The sequence below is a fragment of the Borostomias antarcticus genome (assembly GCF_949987555.1).
Source record: "Borostomias antarcticus genome assembly, chromosome: 18".
NCBI lineage: Eukaryota > Metazoa > Chordata > Actinopteri > Stomiiformes > Stomiidae > Borostomias > Borostomias antarcticus.
In genome coordinates, this window is record NC_140251.1 from 1,866,754 (window position 1) to 1,890,429 (window position 23,676).

General features: G+C 49.1%; 3 protein-coding genes across 7 annotated transcripts in view; 1 reads left to right on the plus strand and 2 right to left on the minus strand.

Moving 5' to 3' along the window:
* Positions 1–6,708, minus strand: part of ppp6r2b (protein phosphatase 6, regulatory subunit 2b) — a 16,871-nt gene extending 10,163 nt beyond the window's left edge. The window contains exons 1-11 of one of the 2 annotated variants that reach the window (XM_084453153.1): positions 6,232–6,708; positions 4,850–5,165; positions 4,423–4,521; positions 4,091–4,277; positions 3,130–3,267; positions 2,870–2,935; positions 2,585–2,697; positions 1,619–1,732; positions 1,299–1,425; positions 781–954; positions 350–583 (exon numbers count right to left, since the gene is read on the minus strand). In XM_084453153.1, coding sequence (XP_084309279.1) covers positions 350–583; positions 781–954; positions 1,299–1,425; positions 1,619–1,732; positions 2,585–2,697; positions 2,870–2,935; positions 3,130–3,267; positions 4,091–4,277; positions 4,423–4,521; positions 4,850–4,977 — 1,380 coding nt within the window. In that variant the 5' untranslated portion in view covers positions 4,978–5,165; positions 6,232–6,708. The remainder of the gene's footprint in view (positions 1–349; positions 584–780; positions 955–1,298; positions 1,426–1,618; positions 1,733–2,584; positions 2,698–2,869; positions 2,936–3,129; positions 3,268–4,090; positions 4,278–4,422; positions 4,522–4,849; positions 5,166–6,231) is intronic. The other variant, XM_084453154.1, reaches the window with a different exon arrangement.
* A 1,465-nt stretch (positions 6,709–8,173) lies between these two features.
* On the plus strand, positions 8,174–13,198 carry dnaja2b (DnaJ heat shock protein family (Hsp40) member A2b). The gene is made up of 7 exons (XM_084452438.1): positions 8,174–8,232; positions 8,663–8,743; positions 9,043–9,176; positions 10,477–10,673; positions 10,776–10,920; positions 11,153–11,280; positions 11,493–13,198. Exons 1-7 carry the CDS (start codon positions 8,216–8,218, stop codon positions 11,679–11,681), a joined length of 891 nt encoding a protein of 296 aa, XP_084308564.1. The 5' UTR covers positions 8,174–8,215; the 3' UTR covers positions 11,682–13,198.
* Positions 13,199–13,296: 98 nt separating this feature from the next.
* LOC311320635 (uncharacterized protein) lies at positions 13,297–22,515 on the minus strand. Of its 4 annotated transcripts, none has more exons than XM_084452435.1 (10): positions 22,378–22,515; positions 21,712–21,986; positions 19,502–19,760; positions 19,121–19,353; positions 16,622–16,882; positions 15,556–15,951; positions 14,329–14,502; positions 14,117–14,221; positions 13,913–14,004; positions 13,297–13,459 (listed from the first exon to the last, which is right to left on the minus strand). In XM_084452435.1, exons 1-10 carry the CDS (start codon positions 22,481–22,483, stop codon positions 13,384–13,386), a joined length of 1,977 nt encoding a protein of 658 aa, XP_084308561.1. In that variant the 5' UTR covers positions 22,484–22,515; the 3' UTR covers positions 13,297–13,383. The 4 variants fall into 4 exon arrangements, with proteins under 4 accessions (XP_084308561.1, XP_084308563.1, XP_084308562.1 ...); XM_084452437.1 differs by having other exon boundaries at positions 15,775–15,951; positions 19,109–19,353; XM_084452436.1 differs by having other exon boundaries at positions 15,598–15,951; positions 19,109–19,353.
* Positions 22,516–23,676: the final 1,161 nt, after the last annotated feature.

A 23,676-nucleotide genomic window follows, 5' to 3' on the forward strand; every position in this document is an offset into this window, starting at 1 on the left:
CAGACCGTTAAGTGGTTTTAAAAACCGCTCAGAGTGAGCATTCGCTCACTGTGCGCTCAGCTACTTAACGCACCCATAATATTGCAGGCAAAATTCGGTTTAACGATGTACTCTTTTTAGCTACAGCGTACAGTGCGTAAGTAGGGTCACCTTTAATATTCGATCTGCAATTGTTTATATTAGGAATGTTTTTCGAAAAGCGGAAACACACATAATTTAAGGCAAAAGTCCACCTACTGCAGCTAGCTACACTAGCTACCTTGTTAGCAAACGAGCTAGCTAACATTATCTATACAGTATTTGGCATGACAGCTCCCACAGGCATTCACAAATCAACAGAGACACCTACGTGTAACACCAGTGTGTTGTTTGAGGTTGTGTCAGGTGCCTCAGAGGGTTCTACAGGTTTGGGACTGGGTGAGGCCTGTTCCTGCTGGGGATCTGGGACAAGCCTGGGCATTTCCTGGGCCACCAGGTCAGGCTGGGCCCTCCCGTCCTGGGCAGAGTGACAAAGGATGCCAGCCACACACAGCTCCACTTGGAAGTGCAAGAAGTTATTCCAGGTGTATTTAAAGAACAAGTCCTGCAAATACACGCACGCACGCACGCACACACACACGCACACACAGGTTGCAGGAGAACCAACATACAGTATGACTTTCACTATTTGAGCATTCTGGTCTGGCAGAGCAGAATGTTTGTCTGTGAGTGCGTGTGTGTGTACAGTATGTGTGTGAGTATGTGTGTGTGCGTGAATACGTGCGTGTGAGTGTGTCTCACCAGTAACAGGTCCATGGTGTTGAGTCTGCAGAGCTCCTGGATGATGCTGGTGTTGGTGGGAGAGCTGGTCTGGGAGCAGCAGTGCAGGAGAGAGGCCACCAGCCGGGCGGCGTGGAGACGAGCGTTACCCAGCGGCTCCTCCAGGACGCCCAGAGTAGTCAGCATGGGACCCCGCTACACACACACACACACGCACGCACACGCACGCACGCGCACACACGCACACACACACTCGCACACACGCGCACACACACACATGCGCACACACACACATGCGCACGCACACACACACGGACACACGCGCGCGCACACACACAGACACGGACACGGACACACACACACGGACACACACACACACACACCATGACAGACAGGTTTTGACTCACAGAAAGGTCAATATTGTATCTGCTACACACAGTTGTAGTTTCATTTTATGAGAGCTGTCATTAACATATCATTAGACTGGATGGGTGACATTTTGTCTGTGTGTGTGTGTGTGTGTGTGTGTGTGTGTTTACCTTGGGCGGGTTCAGCAGTAGTTGGTGGAAGTGTGTGAGGTGGGGTAGGATGGCCAGCAGGATGCTGCTGTTGACTGTGTAACATCTTTCACATTCCTGAGTACACACATCCATCAGACTCTCCACCCTTTAATACACACACATACACACACACACACACACACACACACACACACACACACACACACACACACACAGACACACACACACACACACACACACACACACACAGTAAACTGACCCACTGTGGTATATTTCGATCAGTGAAATTGAGCCATGTTTCCGGTGTAGCGTACAGAGCCAGACGCAGACAGACTCACACAGGCCTCCGGATCTCCAGCAAAGTCAGAAGCACTTGAGTCCCGTTGACTATGCAGCTCTCAGTCCTCTGACCCTCAAACATGTTCCTCAACAGCTGCCCCACACACTCCTGACTGTGGAAACACACAGGACATTAGGTGCGTGTGTATGTATGTGTGTGCGTGTGTGTGTGCATGTATGTATGTATGTGTGTGTGTGGTGTGTGTGTGTGTGTGTGTGTGGTGTATGCGTGTGTGTGTGTGTACAGTATGTGTGTGCGTGTGCGTGTGTGTATGTGTTGGAGCCAAACGTTCTCCTACTTTAGTTTAAAGTTAACAGCTTATGTGCTAAGAGTTAACGTATGAATTTGAATGTGTATATGGTCTGACTAAGAATATGAATATGAAAGTGTGTAGCCTATTGCATGCCGTGTTTGTTTTGTTGATCATTAAGAGGTTAACAGGCCGAGTCAATTAGGAATGTCAATTGGACACGCCCCCTTGGCGAGCTCAGGTATGGCGGTATCAGACATACATATTTTTGACCGCAAAAGCTCACAGTGGTTTCTAGCCTATGGCCTTGTTATTTTGATTTAGTCTAATATGATTTGTTTGCCTTAATAATGACAATGAGCTTTGTCTAATACGGATCTCGTACTAAAATATAAAAATTCTAATATTTGTTTGATTTTAAATCTATTCGAAACGTTGCGGATTACTTGGTTGGAGTACAAGCGCGTCAAGCTTAGGCGCCGTCACATATCTGAGTCTACAGTATGTGTGTGTGTGTGTGTGTGTGTGTGTGTGTGTGTGTGTGTGCGCGTGTGTGTGCGCGTGTGTGTGTGTTTGTGTGTGTGTGCGCGTGTGTGTGTATGTGCGTGTATCTGTGTGTGTGTGTGTGTGTGTGTATGTGTGTGTGTGTTTGCGTGTGTGTGTGTATGTGCGTGTGTGTGTGTGTGTGTGGGTAGGAGCCAGCGTGAAACTTACGCCTCCAGCACAGTGAGCAGTGGGTCAGGCACAGAGTTCTCCTGGAGCTGATTGACCTGATCTCTGCTCAGACGGATGATGTCACATAAGGTCTGGGACGCATTGGACTGTCTCTGAAACACACACACACGCACGCACGCGCACGCACATACACACACACACACACACACACACACATACACACAAAGTTGGCTTGCTTCATTACAATATTGACAGTCATGAGTGTTGTCTGTGATTAAGTGTGCGTGTGTGTGCATGTGTGTGTGTGCGTGCGTGTGCACTCACTTCGTCATCCATTCCTGGGTGAATGAGCTCTGTGAGTCTCTGGGCAAGCCTCTCATCGTTCAACCACTGCAGAGAGAAGGCGCACTTCATTACATTTTACAGTTTACAAGGGCAAGTGTGTCTGTGTATTCTGGTGAGTGTGTCCTGATTCAAGTGTGTGTGTGTGTGTGTGTGTGTGTGTGTGTGTGTGTGTGTGTGTGTGTGTGTGTGTGTGTGTGTGTGTATGTGTATGTGTGTGTGTGTGTGTGTGTGTGCAGTACGTTGAGCGTGTCTTGTCGGAGAGGGGCTGGCTCCACACAGCTGATGAGGCGTAGCAGCAGATCCATCATGGCCGACGCATCGATGTGCTTCAGGACCAGCGGCAGAAAGCCCTTCTTCCCGCGCAGGAAGCAGATCACCTACGGAGAGACCACAGCTGAGTCAGTAGACAGGGGCTGCGTTCCGAATCGCATACTTCTACTTCTTACTACCAGTACCTACTACAGCTGCCCTTAGAAAGTACGTACTTTGCAAGCAATAGGCATTCAATTGGGACATACTACCTTGTCATAACATTGCGCCTTGAAATTTGCCCCCATCCGTCGCTGTCCATAACGCGACATTCGTCTACAGCTGTCGCGACTCACACGTGACACACATTTCCGTTGCGCACAGGATTGTGGGTCAGTATAGCCAGAAAAGCCTGCTGGCTTGCATACTGCAAAATACGACCGGATGTAGTAGGACATCCTGGTATTTTCTCCATACTGCATGTAGCATACTATGTATTGGGACATACTACATCCTGTTTTGGCATACTATATAGTAGGGTAGTATGCAATTCGGAACGCAGCCAGGGCCTTGGTGAGGGGATTCACCAGGAAGAGCATGCCACCCTCTGTGGGATCGCCCCAGGTTGGGTTGAGTGTGTGCCAAGAACACTATGGCCTACAACACACTTCCGCTATGAAGAACCATGCCCTCTAAGGAGCAATAAACGCATGCCCCTAACGAGCCCCTAGCCCCAATTTGACAGCCTGATATGATGTGTTATGATGGCTGATATAGTCGGTGAGAGGGATAAGAATGATCAAAGTTGGGGTTGGGGTGTGTGTAAAGTAAGTGCTTAAGTGTGGTATCTGCACATTCAGGTGTGTGTGTGTGTGTGTTTGTGTGTGGGTGTGGGTTGGGGGGGGGGGGGGGGCTGAAATAAAGGTACAGGTATGTGTTGAGTTGAGATACCTGCTCTGTCTTGCGTGTGATGAGGTTCCCGATAGTCTTGCTGAAGAAGGATGCAAGGAGAGGGTTAAGGGGTGAGGGTTGCTCCAGGAAGGTGTACAGGACTTCAAGAAGGGGCTCCTCGTTCCCCAACTTATCATTGATCACACCTACATCACAGGTCAGAAGCTCACAAGCTATGTTAGGGTACCTGCAACAAACGAACACACACAAACACACAACAAAAAAGTTATAGGCAATTACAGACTTCCCGAACTAGGCTAACTCAGTACGCTGTTTACAGCCTGGTGCTGCATCTGGTGAGGTTTACTGAGATTCTATCTACTACTGCTCACTTGAAGCGTTTTGTCTCTTCCACACCAGTAGGGGGCTCTGTGGTGATGAGACGGAGCAACTCCTGCATGCAGCTGTCCTGGGAGAGGAACAGGAGGAGCCTGTAGCACAGAGGAGTCAAAAAACATTCATTATCATTGGCAGAAAAAAAACTAAACTCAAATAATATATCCTTGTAGGAAAATGGTGATGGGCTATATGCACAACTCCAGTACTTCCTGAAATTAGACATGCTTCTCTATTTCCTGTCTTACACTATTGGATGAAATGATTATTCAGGCGTGCCTGATCATTGTGCTGCAGTCAGGCACACCTGATTAATCACTTCATCCAATAGTGTAGGACAGGAAATAGAGAAGCATGTCTAATTTCAGGAAGTACTGGAGTTGTGCATATAGCCTATTATGCCAATGTAACATGTAGGCTCACCTGCGGTTCTGGGCCTTGCATTCCTGCAGCACATCCTCCTCCTCCATCAGCTCTGTGAGTGTGACATCATCCTTATCCAGAAGGGCCTCCAAGTGGGACGATGTGTGTAGGTCAAACTTCCAAAACATGGCTACTGCTGTCACACACACTCAGCTAGGAGAGGTCAGCGCTCTGTGAGCAGACAGACATCGGTCTCTAAGATTGCAGGAGGCCTGGACATGGATCAGCATGGGTGTCCGCACGTGCCAACGCTGGACGCTCACACAAACACGCCTCACCCTACACAAACTCACTCTCACACGGAAACGTCCACAACCTGGAAGAAGTACAAGAGGGGATCGATGAAACAAGCCCCGCTTCTCATCCTGCAACCTCCCCATTATTTCATCACCCCCCTCCCCTGTGAAAGAGAATGAGGAGCATTTCAGCTTTGATTTTCAGGAAGCTTTCTCTCCAACAAAGTTAGTGCTTCATGTCTCAAATGCTTTATCCAGGTACCGCTGATAGAATAGCAGAGGATCACAGAATGATCTGACACAATGCTGACATCATACGCTCTTTTAATCAAACTATAATATGGGGAGTTGCAGCCTACATTGATATAGGGCCAAAGTCTCCTGTGTACAGTATTTGGTTGGTTTGGTCTGTATGTGCTTATTCACAGGATTTAGCCGTCTGACTTCACTAAAATCATGGGACACTGCTGTTGGCCTGACCTTGACCCAAATATGAGTGTCACAACCAGAACTTCACCAGACATTGCTCAAGACATTGAACTGGATGAGAGCTAATTTGAACTGGAAGAGAGCTGGTCTCGAATCACTGTTCTTCATCCTTAAAAACATATCTGTTACCCTCATTCCAAGAGCATGTACCCTAATTTCCTGAACTGAATTTTGGTAATCAAGCTAGCTGCTATATTACTTCACTGTAAACATAGGTCTAGTAACATGTCAACCACCACTTTATACTGTAGGTGTACCGCGGGGCGGCAAGCATACATTTAACGAGGTTATTTGCTATCGATTTGAAATACTCCCTAACCGGGTTTTGGGTAGTTTGGGGTAGCCGATGGTATTATAGTAGCCAAGCAAAACCTCAAAAAGCCATGCATCAGTGAGGAAGTATTACCGTTTGTAATAGTGCGCATGATCCCATGAGCAGCCCTGGTGCACATATATAGGCCTAATTAGGGACCACGCATGTCATTTTTCCTGTTATTTGAAGTCTGGGCCTGTTGGCGTGCGCGCGGTGACGACGTTGCTTGCATACGATCACCTGTCCAAAACAGTGGATCAACACTGCATGTGACCCTGATACATGCCATAGCGACAGCTTTCTACATCTGGCAAGACAGACTATGCCTAAACAAAAAAACCTACCTTGGGTGACCTGTCTTGAATCGTTTAGATAGCTGTCTGGCTTATTTAAATATGTCCCAGCCAGGCCAGCCAGCTGTAGAGATACAGTTGCACATCCCAGATATCCGTTTATCCATCCATCATCCAGAACTGGTCAGAAACCTGGCGAGCACGTATCAGTCGCGTATGGGAAAACACGCGTGCTGACTTCAACCTTGCATCCAATTCAAGCAACCATAACGTGTCGTTTAGCTCAACGAATGCAGCTGGACTAGCTAGGCTATGTAACGTTAGCTAAACTGGACAGCAAAATAATCTGGATTCTGTCATAATTTCAAAAATCAAAATGGCTGTCTCTGTCACGGGAACGCGCAAGCAAAGTTGTAACGTTTACTTTAGCTGTGCAAAGCACTTGTGATGATTGCAATGTATGGTGTACATTAATTTATACCTCCCAGTTTAACCTATGTGAAAGTTGGCAGCTATCAACCCAAAGAAACGCTTACATTGTCTCAGTGTTTACATGGTTAGGAGACGCGGGCTGCCTGGCGGACTAGGCGAGTACAGGTTGACGCATTGCGTATGACGTCACGTGTTCACCGGCTTGTCTCTCTTCTGTTCGGGTCTCTTCCTCCGCAGCCAGAAGGTCTCTCTGTTAGCAGCCGGTTAGCATCATGGCGAACGTGGTGGACACTAAGCTCTACGACATCCTGGGAGTTTCACCCTCCGCCTCTGAAAACGAACTGAAGAAGGTGCGTTTGAAGATGAGATTTAGACATTTTACCACGAATGGTTATTATGAAACAAACGGGCGAAAAATAATTTCCCCTGGCCTTGTCAACACTGCCGAGAGGATGGGAGTTAGCTTAGCCTACTGTAGCTAGCTAGCTCGGGAGCGTACCACGGCTAAGACCATCTAACACCGGCTAGTGCTAGCTAGCTACAGTTATTGGGCCACGCTAGCTATAAAACGCTGAATAACTTTAGCTTGGAGTTTAGCTAGCTAGGCGGACCTGTTCTGTCTAATGGTTGACGCTCGGAGTTAGCACTGGTTTCACAGCTACGTTAGCGTTGGCATAACGTTAAGCTAGCTAACTAGCGTGTTGGCTAGCTCACGTTATATATCCCCAGAACACAAGCCTGGCTCCAGCCCAGCGAGGCGACGGTCGTCGTTAGCTGTGGACTTGCCTCACGTTTATCCGCCCTTCAGCTGACGTTAGATGGCTAATAAACATCACAGATAAAGATGCTAGCGATCTATCGTTATTGAATTAACCAAATTAAATTAAATCATCCAATTAACGTTAGCTATATGGCTAAAGTGCGTTGTGTTGATGTGACTCGGGACCATCCTGTCCTGGTGGACGTAACGTTAGCGCAGCTAGCTGATCCTCCAGAACGAGATGGCTGGCTAGGTAGCTAGATGGATGCTCTGCTGATCCCACTCTATATGAACCTGATTGTTTCCCAAGCAAGCAGGCCTAGCTAGCTACGCAGATACCTAACCAAATAACTAGTCGGCTAACTTACTGTACGAGTACACGATGGCTCGGCTGTAATACAGTCCTTTGATGTGGCTTCAATCTAAATGAGCAAAATCACCTTTTTGTGCAGGCCTACCGCAAACTGGCGAAAGAGTATCATCCCGACAAGAATCCCGATGCAGGTGACAAGGTATCTCCCACAACACTAAAACATATCAACTCACTTGGCACCACACTAAGACCACATGCTGATATTTGCATTCTCATTTCGTCTTTGGCCATCTGCAACTCTCTTTCTCTTTGTCCAGTTTAAGGAGATCAGTTTTGCCTATGAGGTGTTGACAAACCCAGAGAAGAAGGAGCTGTATGACCGCTATGGGGAGCAAGGACTGCGAGAAGGAGGGGGTGGAGGAGCGGGCATGGATGATATCTTCTCCCACATCTTTGGAGGGGGTCTCTTTGGGTTCATGGGGGGTCAAGGCAGGGGGGGGCGCAACGGGGGACGGAGGAGAGGAGAGGACATGGTGCATCCCCTAAAGTAAGAATGAGTGGATTTGATTTGATTTAATGATGGATTTAAAAACACACACAGGAATCCAAAGGATAACATGAGAAAGAGAAAACCCTTATTTCCATCATGGTCCCAGGGGCTGTTAGGCCACAGCAAAAACAAACAAACATGACATGACATAAAAACATACATTTAAAACATTAGAAAAACTACCCTATAGCTAGAACTGTACATCCTATAATTACTAAAAACTGATTGAATTCCTAGTATATAGGGGCTATTCCTCTACCCTGTCCATGAGCCACTTCTTGACTGTTTTCTTGAAGCCGTGGCGTCTTGTGCTCTGCTTGACGGGGATGGGCAGCTTATTCCAATCCAAGTGTAGTTTTGTGTTTGTATGTAGTCTTGCCATGTGAGTCCCCTGGCCTAATGTGGCCGTCTCTTGTGTCTGACACAGAGTCTCGCTGGAAGATGTCTACAACGGCAAAACTACCAAGCTTCAGCTCAGCAAGAATGTCCTGTGTGGTAGCTGCAATGGGTGAGTCTCTGAACTAGTGCTGTTGCACAGTAATAACAATGGAATGCGTTTCTCCTGAAATGGTAAAACCGTCGCTCCCCTACTTTGGTCATTATTGATCATGACCAAAGTAGGGGAGCGACGGTTTTACCATTTCAGGAGAAACGCATTCCATTGTTATTACTGTGCAACAGCACTAGTAATCGCACATCTCGTGAAAAATTCTGATGAGCTATGCCACTTTTTAAAAGTAAATATTTTAATATGTGTTTTTATTTTTATTTTATATTCATATGAACTATTTTTCTGTCCCCTTCCAGTCAGGGGGGTAAGGCAGGAGCAGTGCAGAAGTGTGTAGCATGCCGAGGGAGGGGCATGAGAATCATGATCAGACAGCTGGCCCCTGGCATGGTCCAACAGATGCAGTCAGTCTGCACAGACTGCAACGGGGAAGGTAATGGACACAAACGCACGCACACACAATAAGAACTAGGGATGGGTATTGTTAGGATTTTATCAATACCGGTATCAATACCGATATTGCTTATTGATACAGATACTTATCGATACTCTTATCGATACTACCCTAGCTCAGCTATGATGTTTCTCTTTTTTAATGCATGCCAAGCAGGTATGAGTGTGTCTGATAATGTGCCTCTGGAAGGTGGGTGGGAACTGGGGTTAAGGGCTGTGGTCATCTCCCTACAGCAGGAGTGCCCAATACGTCGATCGCGGTCGAACAGTAGGTCGCAGAATCTATGCCGGTAGATCTCGAGCCTTTCAAAAGAAAAGCCATGAAAAAGGCAACTTGATGACGCGCGTTGAAGTTGCGTGTGCGGAGGCAAGCAGTCACTTCACCTCTCTTGTTTTCCAAATGAGCAATTTTTTCCTCCTGCTACTTTGTAGATTACAAGTGTGACCTGCAGTTTAGCTGAGCGTTTTAATGATTTAATCATGTGTGGGCTGATTTCATTATTGTTTAGTCTTGTATGTGTAGCTGATAGCTGGTAGTAGCCCAGCAAAATCAAATCAGAAACTCAAAAAAAGTTATGCAACCATGGCTGACTCCATTCAGTGCAAGTCATCAAAGTGTATTGAGCTGTGATTGAGTCATTTAAGTAGGCTAAAGACACTCTGTTCTGACCACTAAGCTGACTCTTACCTGTTAAGATTGTGCAAGGCAAATATACAACAAAGTTAACGTTCCACTTCCAGTGTGAAGTAATTGGTAGCTTGATTAATAATTAATAATAACTGATTTTGAAACAGTAGCCGTATGTTGTTATTTTGGTTTTATGTTGTAATTTTTTAAATGGGTTTTCAGCAATGGGATTCTTTTTAAGATAAGACTTTATTGACACATGAATTAAGATCTAGCCAATGTTTAGTGACAACTGACAGAAGGGCGGGGGCGCCAGGTGGGGGCTTGCCGGGGGGGCGGGGTGGGGTTTGGGTGGTAGATCTTTTTGAGCTGGTCATTTTAAAAGTAGCTCACAAGCCCAAAAAGTGTGGGCACCCCTGCCCTACAGTAACAACCGTTAACATTAACAGTTACTAACATCAGAAGACATCAACTAATTGTTGGCATACTTTTTTTATACCGATAGCAGCACCGTTTATCCATGAACTTATCAATATTCCGGTATTGACCCAATGACGTACCGGGACCAAAAACCCCCGATACCCATCCCTTATACCCTTACTTTGTTAAAAAGACGCTGTCCTTGTAGAGTAAACGGTGTGCCTGTCACTAGGTGAGGTGATCAGCGAGAAGGACCGCTGTAAGAAATGCGAGGGCCGTAAAGTGTCGAAGGAGACCAAGCTTCTGGAGGTGCACGTGGACAAAGGAATGAGACATGGCCAGAAAATCACCTTCACTGGGGAGGCAGACCAGGCCCCGGGCACCGAACCAGGAGACATCGTACTGGTCCTGCAGGAGAAGGAACACGAGGTACTAGACTCAACTGAATTATTTAGTGCATCACAGGTTTTGTTTACTGTCGATGTCTGATTGGAGTACTTCATTAAGTGATATTTTCCCATTTCTCATCAGGACTTCCGTCGGGACGGCAACGACCTGCACATGACCCAGCGCATCGGCCTGGTGGAGGCTCTTTGTGGCTTCCAGATCGCTGTTACACACCTGGACGGACGCCAGCTCGTTGTCAAATACCCCCCTGGAAAGGTCATCGAGCCAGGTACACACCCTTCCTCCTCGGCCCAGGCTCCACACGTTCTTAGTTCAGCTCAGTCAAGCTCCAAACTTGGAATAGTTTCTCATTCATGCAGTACCAGTGTAATTGATCTTTCCCTGTGTGTGTGTGTGTGTGTGTGTGTGTGTGTGTGTGTGTGTGTGTGTGTGTGTGTGTGTGTGTGTGTCTGTGTGTGTGTGTGTGTCTGTGTGCGTGCGTGCGTGCGTGTCTCCCCCAGGCTGTATTCGGGTGGTGAAAGGAGAGGGCATGCCCCAGTATAGGAACCCATTTGAGAAGGGAGACCTATTCATCAAGTTTGATGTCCAGTTCCCCGACAACAACTGGATTAGCCCTGAAAAACTCACTGTGAGTACTGCTCGAATCCCAAGCCTCCACACCCCTGGGCTCTCCATGTGAGTCTGGTTCACTTGATGCTTCACGTGGATTATCCAATCTACTAATGTGCCTAAAGTACAGGGGGTTATTTTGGATTGAGTAGACGGTTGTGTAATGCTTGCTCGACATTGTGTGTGTGTGTGTGTGTGTGTGTGTGTGTGTGTGTGTGTGTGTGTGTGTAGGAGCTGGAGGACTTGCTCCCTGCACGTTCCGAGGTTCCGGTCATCTCTGCGGACGCTGAGGAGGTAGACCTCCAGGACTACGACCGGGGGTCCGGGTCAGGCGCGGGCGCCCGGAGAGAAGCCTACAACGACAGCTCCGATGAAGAGGGCGGCCCGCACGGCCCGGGGGTCCAGTGTGCCCATCAGTAGAGACTCGCACACACTCGTAAAAAACACACACACACACACACACACCTCTCCAGTCCCACTGCTCGCACAAGCTGGGACCTTACATATCCCAGAGAGACCACACACACACACACACACACACACGCACGCATGCACACACACGCATGCACACACTCATGCACACACTCATGTCCAGCTGCCAGTTCCAGACTGCCCACCTGTCTGCCAGCCGCTGGATGTGTGACCATATTGTGTTTATGAACAGTAAGTGATCAGCAGCCCATCCAACCAGTTATCCCAGTGACCATAGGCTCAGGCCAGGGGCTCACACCTCAAATGGACAGGATCCTCTTTTATGCTCATCCTAGGCTTCTACGTTATTCTGTGGGAAAACCAATGTTGTGTATAAAATGCAAATATTGTTCATTTTTTTTCGTTTAACGTATAGTGTAGTCTCAATCACACACAAGCGCATGCTGCTTCGACCAGGAGAAAACCTTCTCAAGCTAAGCCCAGGTTCAGAGCTCATCACAGAAACTGACACCAGACTTGTGTATTCTTCAGTGTTACTGCTATTAAAGTGCCCTACGCTCAGAGAACCTGACCTGAGTACAGCTCTTAAGCATGGCCTTTACACAGCCTTCTGAGAGTTGCACAGGAAGCTATTATACACAGTTTCCTGCAAGCTCAACCGCCCTCGGCTTGTTACAGGGGGACTTCCTGGTTCTGATCAGTCTCCACCAATCACGTCAAGCTATATCGTACGGCTAATTTACCTCGGTCAGGTAATTTTTCTTGAGCTGTTGAAATCTTGAGCTGTTGTGGTGTGTGTGCGAGACCTCAGAACATGAGCCCAAAGTATACGCTATTATTTCCGAGCTAAGGCAAAGCTGTGTGTACGTGTGTACATGCACGTATACGTGGACCTGTGTATCTATACATGTGTGTGTGTACAGGTGTGAGTGTGTGATCCGATTCAGTGGTTCAGTGTTTCTGAGCTGCTCTGCAATGTTTTGGCTTCTTGGTTTGTAGATGTTTCTGCTCTGTGTTAGGTTACAGTGTGAATGGACACTGTTATAAGGTCAGTTATATACAAAAAAAATAAAAACATTTGAATGTGTTAATTGGTTGAGACCTTGTTCCATCTCGACCACGCCCACCCTATCAGCCGATGATGACAACTAAGGATCCAGGGGTTTTTCAAACCGCGTGACCTGCCCAGGAAAATCTCTGGACCCTACGCTTATCCTCCTGTATTATACACATCTTTCCAAAACCGGCCACCCAAACTCATGCCCATGGACAAGTATCACTTAGACTCCCATCCCCATGTGGAAGTAGCTACTAGCCACCCATCCTGCCTACCTCCTCTCCTCTATCTACTCTGCTGTGGAAGGACAGGCTAGGTTAGATGAGATGGAGAGGGAGCCATGTGACTGTCTCATTGTACAGTAAATGTCATATACAGTCTTGTCTGTGCCCTGCAGACAACCACAGGGGTCTTTCATAAACAACGTTATTGTTGATGCTCATGTTTGTCAGGATAAGATTTAATCTGTATAATAAACTCAAGTCACCATCAGCTCACTGCTTGTGCGCTTTCTTTTGTGCGTTGTCGCCGTGTACCGAATATTGTTAGTAACATCAGATCCCATCTTTAATGCATGGCATTTTTATTTAGTGAGAGCTAAAACATTTTCCTTGAGCAGTCAGTGAGCCTGCGTCAGTCCGTGCCATCCTCTGTGTCTGCGCCGTGTGAGGCCACAGGACTCAGGAGCTCCTTGAACCCCGCCGTGTTCCTGCAGAGAGAGGGGAGAGGATATGCAGATGAAAGGAAGACGCGAGACAGCCGTTTCCTGTTTTGCCTGTGTCTCAGACGTGTCGTTTCCTGTTTTGCCTGTGTCTCAGATATGTCGTTTCCTGTTTTGCCTGTGTCTCAGACGTGTCGTTTCCTGTTTTGCCTGTGTCTCAGATGTGTCGTTTCCTGTTTTGCCTGTGTCTAAGATGTGTCGTTTCCTGTTTTGCCTGTGTCTAAGATGTGTCGTTTCCTGTTTTGCCTGTGTCTCAAACGTGTCGTTTCCTGTTTTGCCTGTGTCTCAAACGTGTCGTTTCCTGTTTTGCCTGTGTCTCAAACATGTCATTTCCTGTTTTGCCTGTGTCTCAGACGTGTCATTTCCTGTTATAGCTGTGTCAAACGTGTCGTTTCCTGTTTTGCCTATGTCAAACGTGTCGGCGGTGTTACGCTCAGTCACCTGTCTCGTTTGGACTGCAGGACATATGAGCGTTCTCTGCTCAGCTGGGCCAGTCGCTCTCGGACCACAGTCTTCTGATGGCTCTTATCCTCCTGAGACGTCAACACACACCCAACACTGACTGCTGTACAGGAGTAGGCTGCTCACCAGCTGGAGAGTGTGAGTGTGTGTGTGTGTGTGTGTGAGAGAGAGAAGCAGACTCGCCTGTGGTAGGTTGTGTGTGAGGTGTCGGAGACGGTCTCCCTGTTTCAGGCCCATCAGGTCCTCCTCTGACTTCCTGTTCTGGATGATTGACAGGCGCTCCTGGACCTGGGACAGACGAGAAGCAGGTAGCCTGAAAGTCATGTCTTCATGACGTCTAAGATTAGTTTGTCACAAAAATCATTTCTTTAAGCCCCGCCCCCCTCTCCTCTCACCCTCAGTAGCTGCCTCTCTCTGTCTCTCTGCTGCTTCTGTTCCACCTTCCTCTGCATGTCCACTAGACTGCGCATCGTCTCCTCTCTCTCCATCACAGACACTGGCTCCCTTGTTCTCTCTCTCCTCATCGCCGGTTCTTTCATTCTCACACTCTCAGGGTCATTTGACTCCCTCTGTAAGACAAGTCACAAGTAACATGATTTTTTAGAATTTGCAGCGTGACTTCCATTCTCGAATCACAACACAACACCTGATAGCGTTAGATGAAGTGAAAGCGTGCTAGGCGTTGGTGCTCGTCTTACAGCAGTGTGTGTTGTGTTCTGGGGGTTGTATTATGGTCTTATTGCAGTGTGTGCTGTGTTCTGGGGGTTGTATTATGGTCTTATTGCAGTGTGTGCTGTGTTCTGGGGGTTGTATTATGGTCTTATTGCAGTGTGTGCTGTGTTCTGGGGGTTGAGGCCTGGTCTTACTGCAGTGTGTGCTGTGTTCTGGGGGTTGAGTCCTGGTCTTAGCGCAGTGTGTGCTGTGTTCTGGGGGTTGAGGCCTGGTCTTATTGCAGTGTGTGCTGTGTTCTGGGGGTTGTATTATGGTCTTAGCGCAGTGTGTGCTGTGTTCTGGGGGTTGTATTATGGTCTTAGCGCAGTGTGTGCTGTGTTCTGGGGGTTGAGGCCTGGTCTTATTGCAGTGTGTGCTGTGTTCTGGGGGTTGTATTATGGTCTTATTGCAGTGTGTGCTGTGTTCTGGGGGTTGTATTATGGTCTTATTGCAGTGTGTGCTGTGTTCTGGGGGTTGTATCATGGTCTTACTGCAGTGTGTGTTGTGTTCTGGGGGTTGTATTATGGTCTTACTGCAGTGTGTGCTGTGTTCTGGGGGTTGTATTATGGTCTTACTGCAGTGTGTGTTGTGTTCTGGGGGTTGTATTATGGTCTTACTGCAGTGTGTGCTGTGTTCTGGGGGTTGTATTATGGTCTTATTGCAGTGTGTGCTGTGTTCTGGGGGTTGTATTATGGTATTAGCGCAGTGTGTGCTGTGTTCTGGGGGTTGAGGCCTGGTCTTACTGCAGTGTGTGTTGTGTTCTGGGGGTTGAGGCCTGGTCTTACTGCAGTGTGTGTTGTGTTCTGGGGGTTGAGTCCTGGTCTTAGCGCAGTGTGTGTTGTGTTCTGGGGGTTGAGGCCTGGTCTTACTGCAGTGTGTGCTGTGTTCTGGGGGTTGAGGCCTGGTCTTACTGCAGTGTGTGTTGTGTTCTGGGGGTTGAGGCCTGGTCTTACTGCAGTGTGTGCTGTGTTCTGGGGGTTGAGGCCTGAAGCAGACTGAGCTAGTCCACTCTGAGACCAGGGCTCTGGCTCAGTCTCCGTGCAACATGCTTCCCAGTCAGCCGGATACCCTCCCATGGCACCCAGGTAAGCACACTCATTGGCCGCTGCAGCCGTGAGCTCATCGGTGACCTCATCTACAGGGAGATCGTTCCGGCCCTCCTCGGGAACGCCAGCAGCGCGGTGTGTGTGCGGCGCCTCTGGAGCCCCTGTGTGCTCGGCGTGTGTGTGCAGGTCAAGAGGGAGGTCTTCTTCCCTCTCCGCAGGCTGGTCCACTGTCAACCCCTCCTCCAGATCTGCAGACTGTATCTGCAACGCAGCACCAGGCAGGAGACCAGGGTTAGGCTGAGAGAATCTGTCCAGCTAAATACGTCTCATTAGATTAGATGATGATGACATGTATAGACAGCGCCGCATGTTGTACAGGCTAATATTCAGGCTAATATGCTGGCTAGGAGATTTTGTGAAGTTAAATCTTTTTAGAACTTTTTGTACCCCGCTGTATACTGCCCCCTAAAAAGGGGAGCTGTCGCAAACTACGGGTTGCCTACAATGACTGTTTCAGAATCTTTTTGAACAAGCCCAGGTGGAGTAGTGCCAGTGAACTATTCAGCACGGCAAGAATTAGCACCTTTAAGGCTCTGCTTAGGAACTTGATGTATAAATGATCTTGCTGCTTAAATGGGTCACAGAATCAAGTCACCCAGCTGCTGTCTAACCCCAAGTTTAGCGCCGTAAGATACGGTTCCCACTTCTGGACATATTGGTACCAGTGCCTTCTACACTGAGTTAAAACCCTTTTTTGTATCACTGTCTTGTATTTATATTGTTGTAATTGTTTTTTATATGGACAAGTGTCCGATTAATAAAGGTGATTGATTGATTGATTGATTGATTGATTGAATTGTCTTAGCGTGAGACAGTCAGAGGAGCTAGACATGATGGCTTCTGATAGTGTCTGACCAAATGAATGAAGGACCTGTCGTGCGATACAGAGCTGGCCTGCAGGCTCCTGAGAGTGGGGCGGTCCAGCTTTGGAGCTAGACTGGAACAGGGAGGAGTCCAGCGTCGTCTTCTCACACCGCGCGTCTCCCAGCGGGTCACTGTCCCCAGCGGGGTCCCCGGACGGGTCACTGTCCCTAGCAGGGTCCCCGGACGGGTCACTGTGGCGCTTTTGTCCAGGTGTGTGATGCACACTGCACTCTTCAACCTGCTGCTCCTCTGCTGCAGAAGACATGACCTACAGACACACGACAGGGACACACACATGACCTACAGACACACGACAGGGACACACATGACCTACAGACACATGACCTATAGACACACGACAGGGACACACACATGACCTGCAGACACACGACAGGGACACACACATGACCTACAGACACACAAGGACACACACACGACCTACAGACACATGACCTACAGACACACGACAGGGACACACACATGACCTACAGACACATGACCTACAGACACACGACAGGGACACACACATGACCTACAGACACACGACAGGGACACACATGACCTACAGACACATGACCTATAGACACACGACAGGGACACACACATGACCTGCAGACACACGACAGGGACACACACATGACCTACAGACACACAAGGACACACACACGACCTACAGACACATGACCTACAGACACACGACAGGGACACACACATGACCTACAGACACATGACCTACAGACACACGACAGGGACACACATGACCTACAGACACATGACCTATAGACACACGACAGGGACACACACATGACCTGCAGACACACGACAGGGACACACACATGACCTACAGACACATGACCTACAGACACACGACAGGGACACACACACGACCTACAGACACATGACCTACAGACACACGACAGGGACACACACATGACCTACAGACACATGACCTACAGACACACGACAGGGACACACACATGACCTGCAGACACACAAGGACACACACACGACCTACAGACACATGGCCTACATACACATGACCTACAGACACATGACAGGGACACACACATGGCCTACAGACACACGACAGGGACACCACATGACCTACAGACACACAATAGGGACACACACATGACCTACAGACACATGACCTACAGACACACGACAGGGACACACACACGACCTACAGACACACGACCTACAGACACATGACCTACAGACACACGACAGGGACACACACATGACCTATAGACACACGACAGGGACACACACATGACCTGCAGACACACGACAGGGACACACACATGACCTACAGACACATGACCTACAGACACACGACAGGGACACACACACGACCTACAGACACATGACCTACAGACACACGACAGGGACACACACATGACCTACAGACACATGACCTACAGACACACGACAGGGACACACACATGACCTGCAGACACACAAGGACACACACACGACCTACAGACACATGGCCTACATACACATGACCTACAGACACATGACAGGGACACACACATGGCCTACAGACACACGACAGGGACACCACATGACCTACAGACACACAATAGGGACACACACATGACCTACAGACACATGACCTACAGACACACGACAGGGACACACACACGACCTACAGACACACGACCTACAGACACATGACCTACAGACACACGACAGGGACACACACATGACCTACAGACACATGACAGGGACACACACATGACCTACAGACACACGACAGGGACACACACATGACCTACAGACACAAGACAGGGACACACATGACCTATATACACACGACAGGGACACACACATGACCTACAGACACACCACAGGGACACACATGACCTACAGACACACGACAGGGACACACACATGACCTACAGACACACGACAGGGACACATACATGACCTACAGACACATGCCAGGGACACACACATGACCTACAGACACATGACAGGGACACACACATGACCTACAGACACACGACAGGGACACACACATGACCTACAGACACAAAACAGGGACACACACATGACCTACAGACACATGACCTACAGACACACGACAGGGACACACACATGACCTACAGACACATGACCTACAGACACACGACAGGGACACACACATGACCTACAGACACATGACCTACAGACACACGACAGGGACACACACATGACCTACAGACACACGACAGGGACACACACATGACCTACAGACACACGACAGGGATACACATGACCTACAGACACACGACAGGGACACACACATGACCTACAGACACATGACCTACAGACACACGACAGGGACACACACATGACCTACAGACACATGACCTACAGACACACGACAGGGACACACACATGACCTACAGACACACAACTTTGCTGTTTAACCCTCGTTGGGTAAGCTGGGTGGTTGTATGTGGTGAGGTGATGGTACTCTATGTGCTTATGGGGGTGAGGGTTTTACCGTAGCTGCTACCTGGGGCTCAGTGGCGCCCTCTGGAGGTTTGCTCCAGGCCATGGTGATCAGAGAGTCCTGTTTCTCAAAGCTCTTTCTGGGGCTGTCCTCCCCGCCCTGCTGGTCCCCTCCCTCTGCAGTCCGCCCGTCGATGGAGGGGTGTGTGTTGGCTTGGCGTGCGTTGGACGAATCATAAGCGTCTGGTACACACAGGATCTCCAGGTAGGGCAGGTCTTCAAGAGTCATCCCACAGCCTGGAAGAACGCACACCATTTTACCATTGCTGTGTGTGTGTGTGTGTGTGTGTGTGTGTGTGTGTGTGTGTGTGTGTGTGTGTGTGTGTGTGTGTGTGTGCGTGCGTGCGTGCGTGTAGAGAGAGTGAGAGGGTGTGTGTATAGCTACCTGTACAGAGGTCCTGTCTCTCCCTGTTTCCATTAATGTGGGCTTGGCCTGGGTCTCTGCTGGTCCAGTCCATGATTGGGTCTGCTGTGGCATTGTTCTGGGCTGTGATTGGCTCAGAGTGCCCCAGGGCGCAGGGGTCAGGGGTGAGTGGGGTGTTGGAATGGTTGTCTGAGGTCAGGAGTGTGAGCAGGCAGGTGAGACGTTGCTCTCTGAGTTCACGCTCATATTCTTTCCGCAGGGCTTGGAGACGCAGCTCGCTCTGACACACACACACACACACACACACACACACACACACACACACACACACACACACACACACACACACACACACACACACACACACACACAAACACACACACACACACACGCAGGGATAGAACTATTCCTTAGTTCCTGTAGTAAACACCCATGGTGCATGCTCCTTTGTGATAATGGAGTGGAAACCTGATATTTTCTTCATGAATATGAATATACTGTATGAAATGTTTTAAGTGTTATTAATTTCATCTGCATAGCATTTAACTCCCAGAGCTCTAAACTGTGTGAAAAGCAGAAGGGTCCCTGAGCACCTCCTGTCAATTCTTGAAATCCAGAAAATCGCGCAATTGACTCTCCTCAGTTGGCTATATGCACAACTCCAGTATTTCCTGAACTTAGACATACTTATCTATTTCCTGTCCTACACTATTGGATGAAATGATTATTCAGGCGTGCCTGATCATTGTGCTGCAGTCAGAAACACCTGATTAATCACTTCATCCAATAGTGTAGGACAGGAAATAGAGAAGCATGTCTAATTTCAGGAAGTACTGGAGTTCATATAGCCTGTTGTCTGGTAAAAATGCACGTGCACCAGTTTTTTTTGTTGTTCCTAGAAACACCTGTTCTGTGTACAGTGCCTTGTTCTAAGTGCATGCTTAGCTGCTGCATGTTTAGCTCCAGAGCAAAGCTCTCAATTATACACCGGTCCTCTCAGACTCCCCTCCTGAGGGCGTGACTAACTTCCTCAAGGCTGGAACCATTCAGTCTGACCATGATCTAGCCATCCATACTCTGTCTCTGATCAGGATCAAACTACTCAAACAAGAGAAACGTGAAATATAATGACTATAACTAATGATTATTGTGCCCACAATACACATCCCTGATACTAACCAATGAGAATCCTAACATTTAGAACAAGTTAAGTCTCCGACGTAACTTCAGGCGAGGCACGAACGTCACGGCCGGGGTAATCGGCAGAGGTTAATCAGTCACACGCCGTAATGACACTAACCACCAGCTGACTGTCAGCTGTCATAGCATTGGTTCAGCTCGCTAGAGCGCCTGTATTTAAGCTGTCAAAACATGTCATTGTTCGTGCTTGCCATTACTGCTGGTTGTGTATTTGCATGCTCGCCCCACCACCTCCCCTGCTCCACCTGCGTATGTCGATGTCATCTCTGTTATCATCGTTGCTCTCTGTTCCGGGGGTATTGCTGCATTCTTCCAGTATTCCACTATGCGTGGGCTAGTGGAAGCCAGGATAGACACTAGCTGGTCTCTGTGGCTCTCCGTGGTGACCGTGGGCCGAAACATCTCCGGAGGGCCATCCAGCGGCCCCTCCGGTCGCCATGGAGGCAAAGACACTAGGCTGTATCTCCTTTGGACTCCACGAAGCGTCGGCCCGTGGGGACCGGGGACTATAATGTACAGCAGTCCCCCTGTGGCTCTCTTTGACGGTCTTAGTGGGCTGAGTTACCTCCGAGCGTCTTCCCGATCGCGGCCCACTCTGATCGTAATGGAGGCAGGGGGCTAGATGCCGTTCCCCCTTCTGGCTCTCTGGGCCAAGCGGCCCAGAGGGGGGGAACACCTAGATTGCCTCCCCCTGCTAACGCGCTTTCCACATCGGTGGAAGGCAGGGGGCCCCCCGAACATAGCACACCGCCAAAATTCATATGCTATGTATTTATAGTTGCATGCTAATAATGAGTCAATTTTGACAAAAGTGATCTCAACTGAATATCTACTAAACACCTCCAGCTCTGAACTCTAACTGTGGATTTAGAAAGAAGAACTATACTTCTACTGACACACCAAGCGTTTTTATGTACAAAGCACAGTGTGCTTAACAATGGGAAAAACGAACTGGGCGAGTGTCTCCGATATGATGTGTGTGTTTTCCATGCGTTCTGGTGACTCCAGCTCTATGCTGGTGACAGACTCACCATATCCAGTAGTGTGGGCAGCACCGCAGAGACCCGGGCCTCCTGGAGCTCCATCAGCTGGGTCAGCAGAACCAGGGCCCAGGCTCCCCACCCAGGCTGGGAGGAGGGCCCTGCTGGTCCGCCCGGGGCCCGGCCCGGTGGGGGCAGCTGGGGAGACCCCTGCGCTAGTTGGGGCGATCTCTGGGGTGACTGCTCCTGGGTGTGTGTCTGCAGGATGGCGTGTCTTATCCTCCTCACACACGCGTCTCTCAGCGCTGCCCTCTGCTGGCCGGGCTCTGGGGAAGCATTACAGCTCTATACAGGCACACTGCACAGGGGGACCCCAGTTCACTATGAATGACTCAGCAGATAAAACAGGAAGTAAAGATAAGTATAAAAAAGATATAGAAAAAGCATAAAAGACGATAAAGACGGATGGATAGACAGACAGACAGACAGACAGACAGACAGACAGGCAGACAGGCAGGCAGACAGACAGGCAGGCAGGCAGGCAGGCAGGCAGGCAGACAGACAGACAGGCAGACAGACAGACAGACAGGCAGACAGACAGACACAGACAGACAGACAGACAGGCAGACAGGCAGACAGACAGACAGACAGACAGACAGACAGACAGACAGACAGACAGACAGGCAGGCAGGCAGACAGACAGACAGGCAGACAGACCCTCTCCAGATGACGTCTGGGGACCTGGCCCTTGCAGGTCCTCCAGGGAGACCCCGTGCAGCAGCCCGAGCAGGCACTTCCTCTCCTGTTCCTGACTCTGCACCATGCAGTGCAGCACCGCCTAGGAGAGGCCCAGGGGTCAAGGGTCGAGCTCCAGCGGGAAGACAACAGTGTGCCGTTAGCGCATACAGGGGGGCGGTACCTGCTGTGATGAGACGGGGAGAGCAGGCTCCTCCCCCTCCCCCTCCCTCTCCTCCATCTGTAGCCAGACTTTGGCCTGCTCTGTATCACAGCAGGGGCTCCTAACACATGGCCTGAGGGGGGTGGTAAGGGGTGCAGACACACACCGCATGGCAGAACGATCAATCAATCAATCAATCAAAGCTTTATTTGTTTAGCGCAATTCATACACAGAGGTAACACAATGCAAGGGAGGTGGGCCTAGGTCACACATATTCCAGAGGGAAGCAAAAAAACAGTACCATCGGCGGCAAGAAAAGTGAGCTGTAAAAATTCTTCCCTGACCCCTCTCAACAAGGCGATCGAGCAAGCTCCTGGAGTATGTTTGTCCAACGGCTAAGAACATTTATAGATTTATAGAAAATTACATTTTCTGAGCAAAAAGGGCTAAAAACATCATAGGAGAGACATGGCAAACACTGGTGTGTGCGTATCCCGACCCATCGACACAGCTCATTAGCAACGCAACACCGGCTCCCACTGTCTCACCACGTCTCCCAGGACTGTCTGGCGGCCAGCAGCGCGCCGCGGGCTAGCTCCTCCCTCCTCGCTCTGAGGGCCGCCAGGCGAAGGTAAAGACACAACAGCCGCAGGGTCGGCGGGTCCAGCCTCCACAGACAGAGAGCAATGAGTAACAGACTCAGTCATGGTCAGGGTTAGAGCTGTGTGTGTGTGTGTGTGTGTGTGTGTGTGTGTGTGTGTGTGTGTGTGTGTGTGTGTGTGTGGTCAGGGTTAGAGCTGAGTGTGTGTGTGTGTGTGTGTGGGTGTGTGTGGGTGGTCAGGGTTAGAGCTGTGTGTGTGTGTGTGTGTGTGTGTGTGGTCAGGGTTAGAGCTGTGTGTGTGTGTGTGTGCTAGGGGTGTAACAATATATCGTGCCACAATATATCGCGATACAGAAACGTCACAATACGTATCGTCAAGGTGAAAACATTGTGATATGTTTATTGTATATCAGTGAACGCTGGCTACACAACGCTGGTAACAAACACGTCTTTTGTCTCTAGGCCTATCCATGATATTACAACAGTTAAGCTCTACATTCACAAAGTGTAGTGGAGT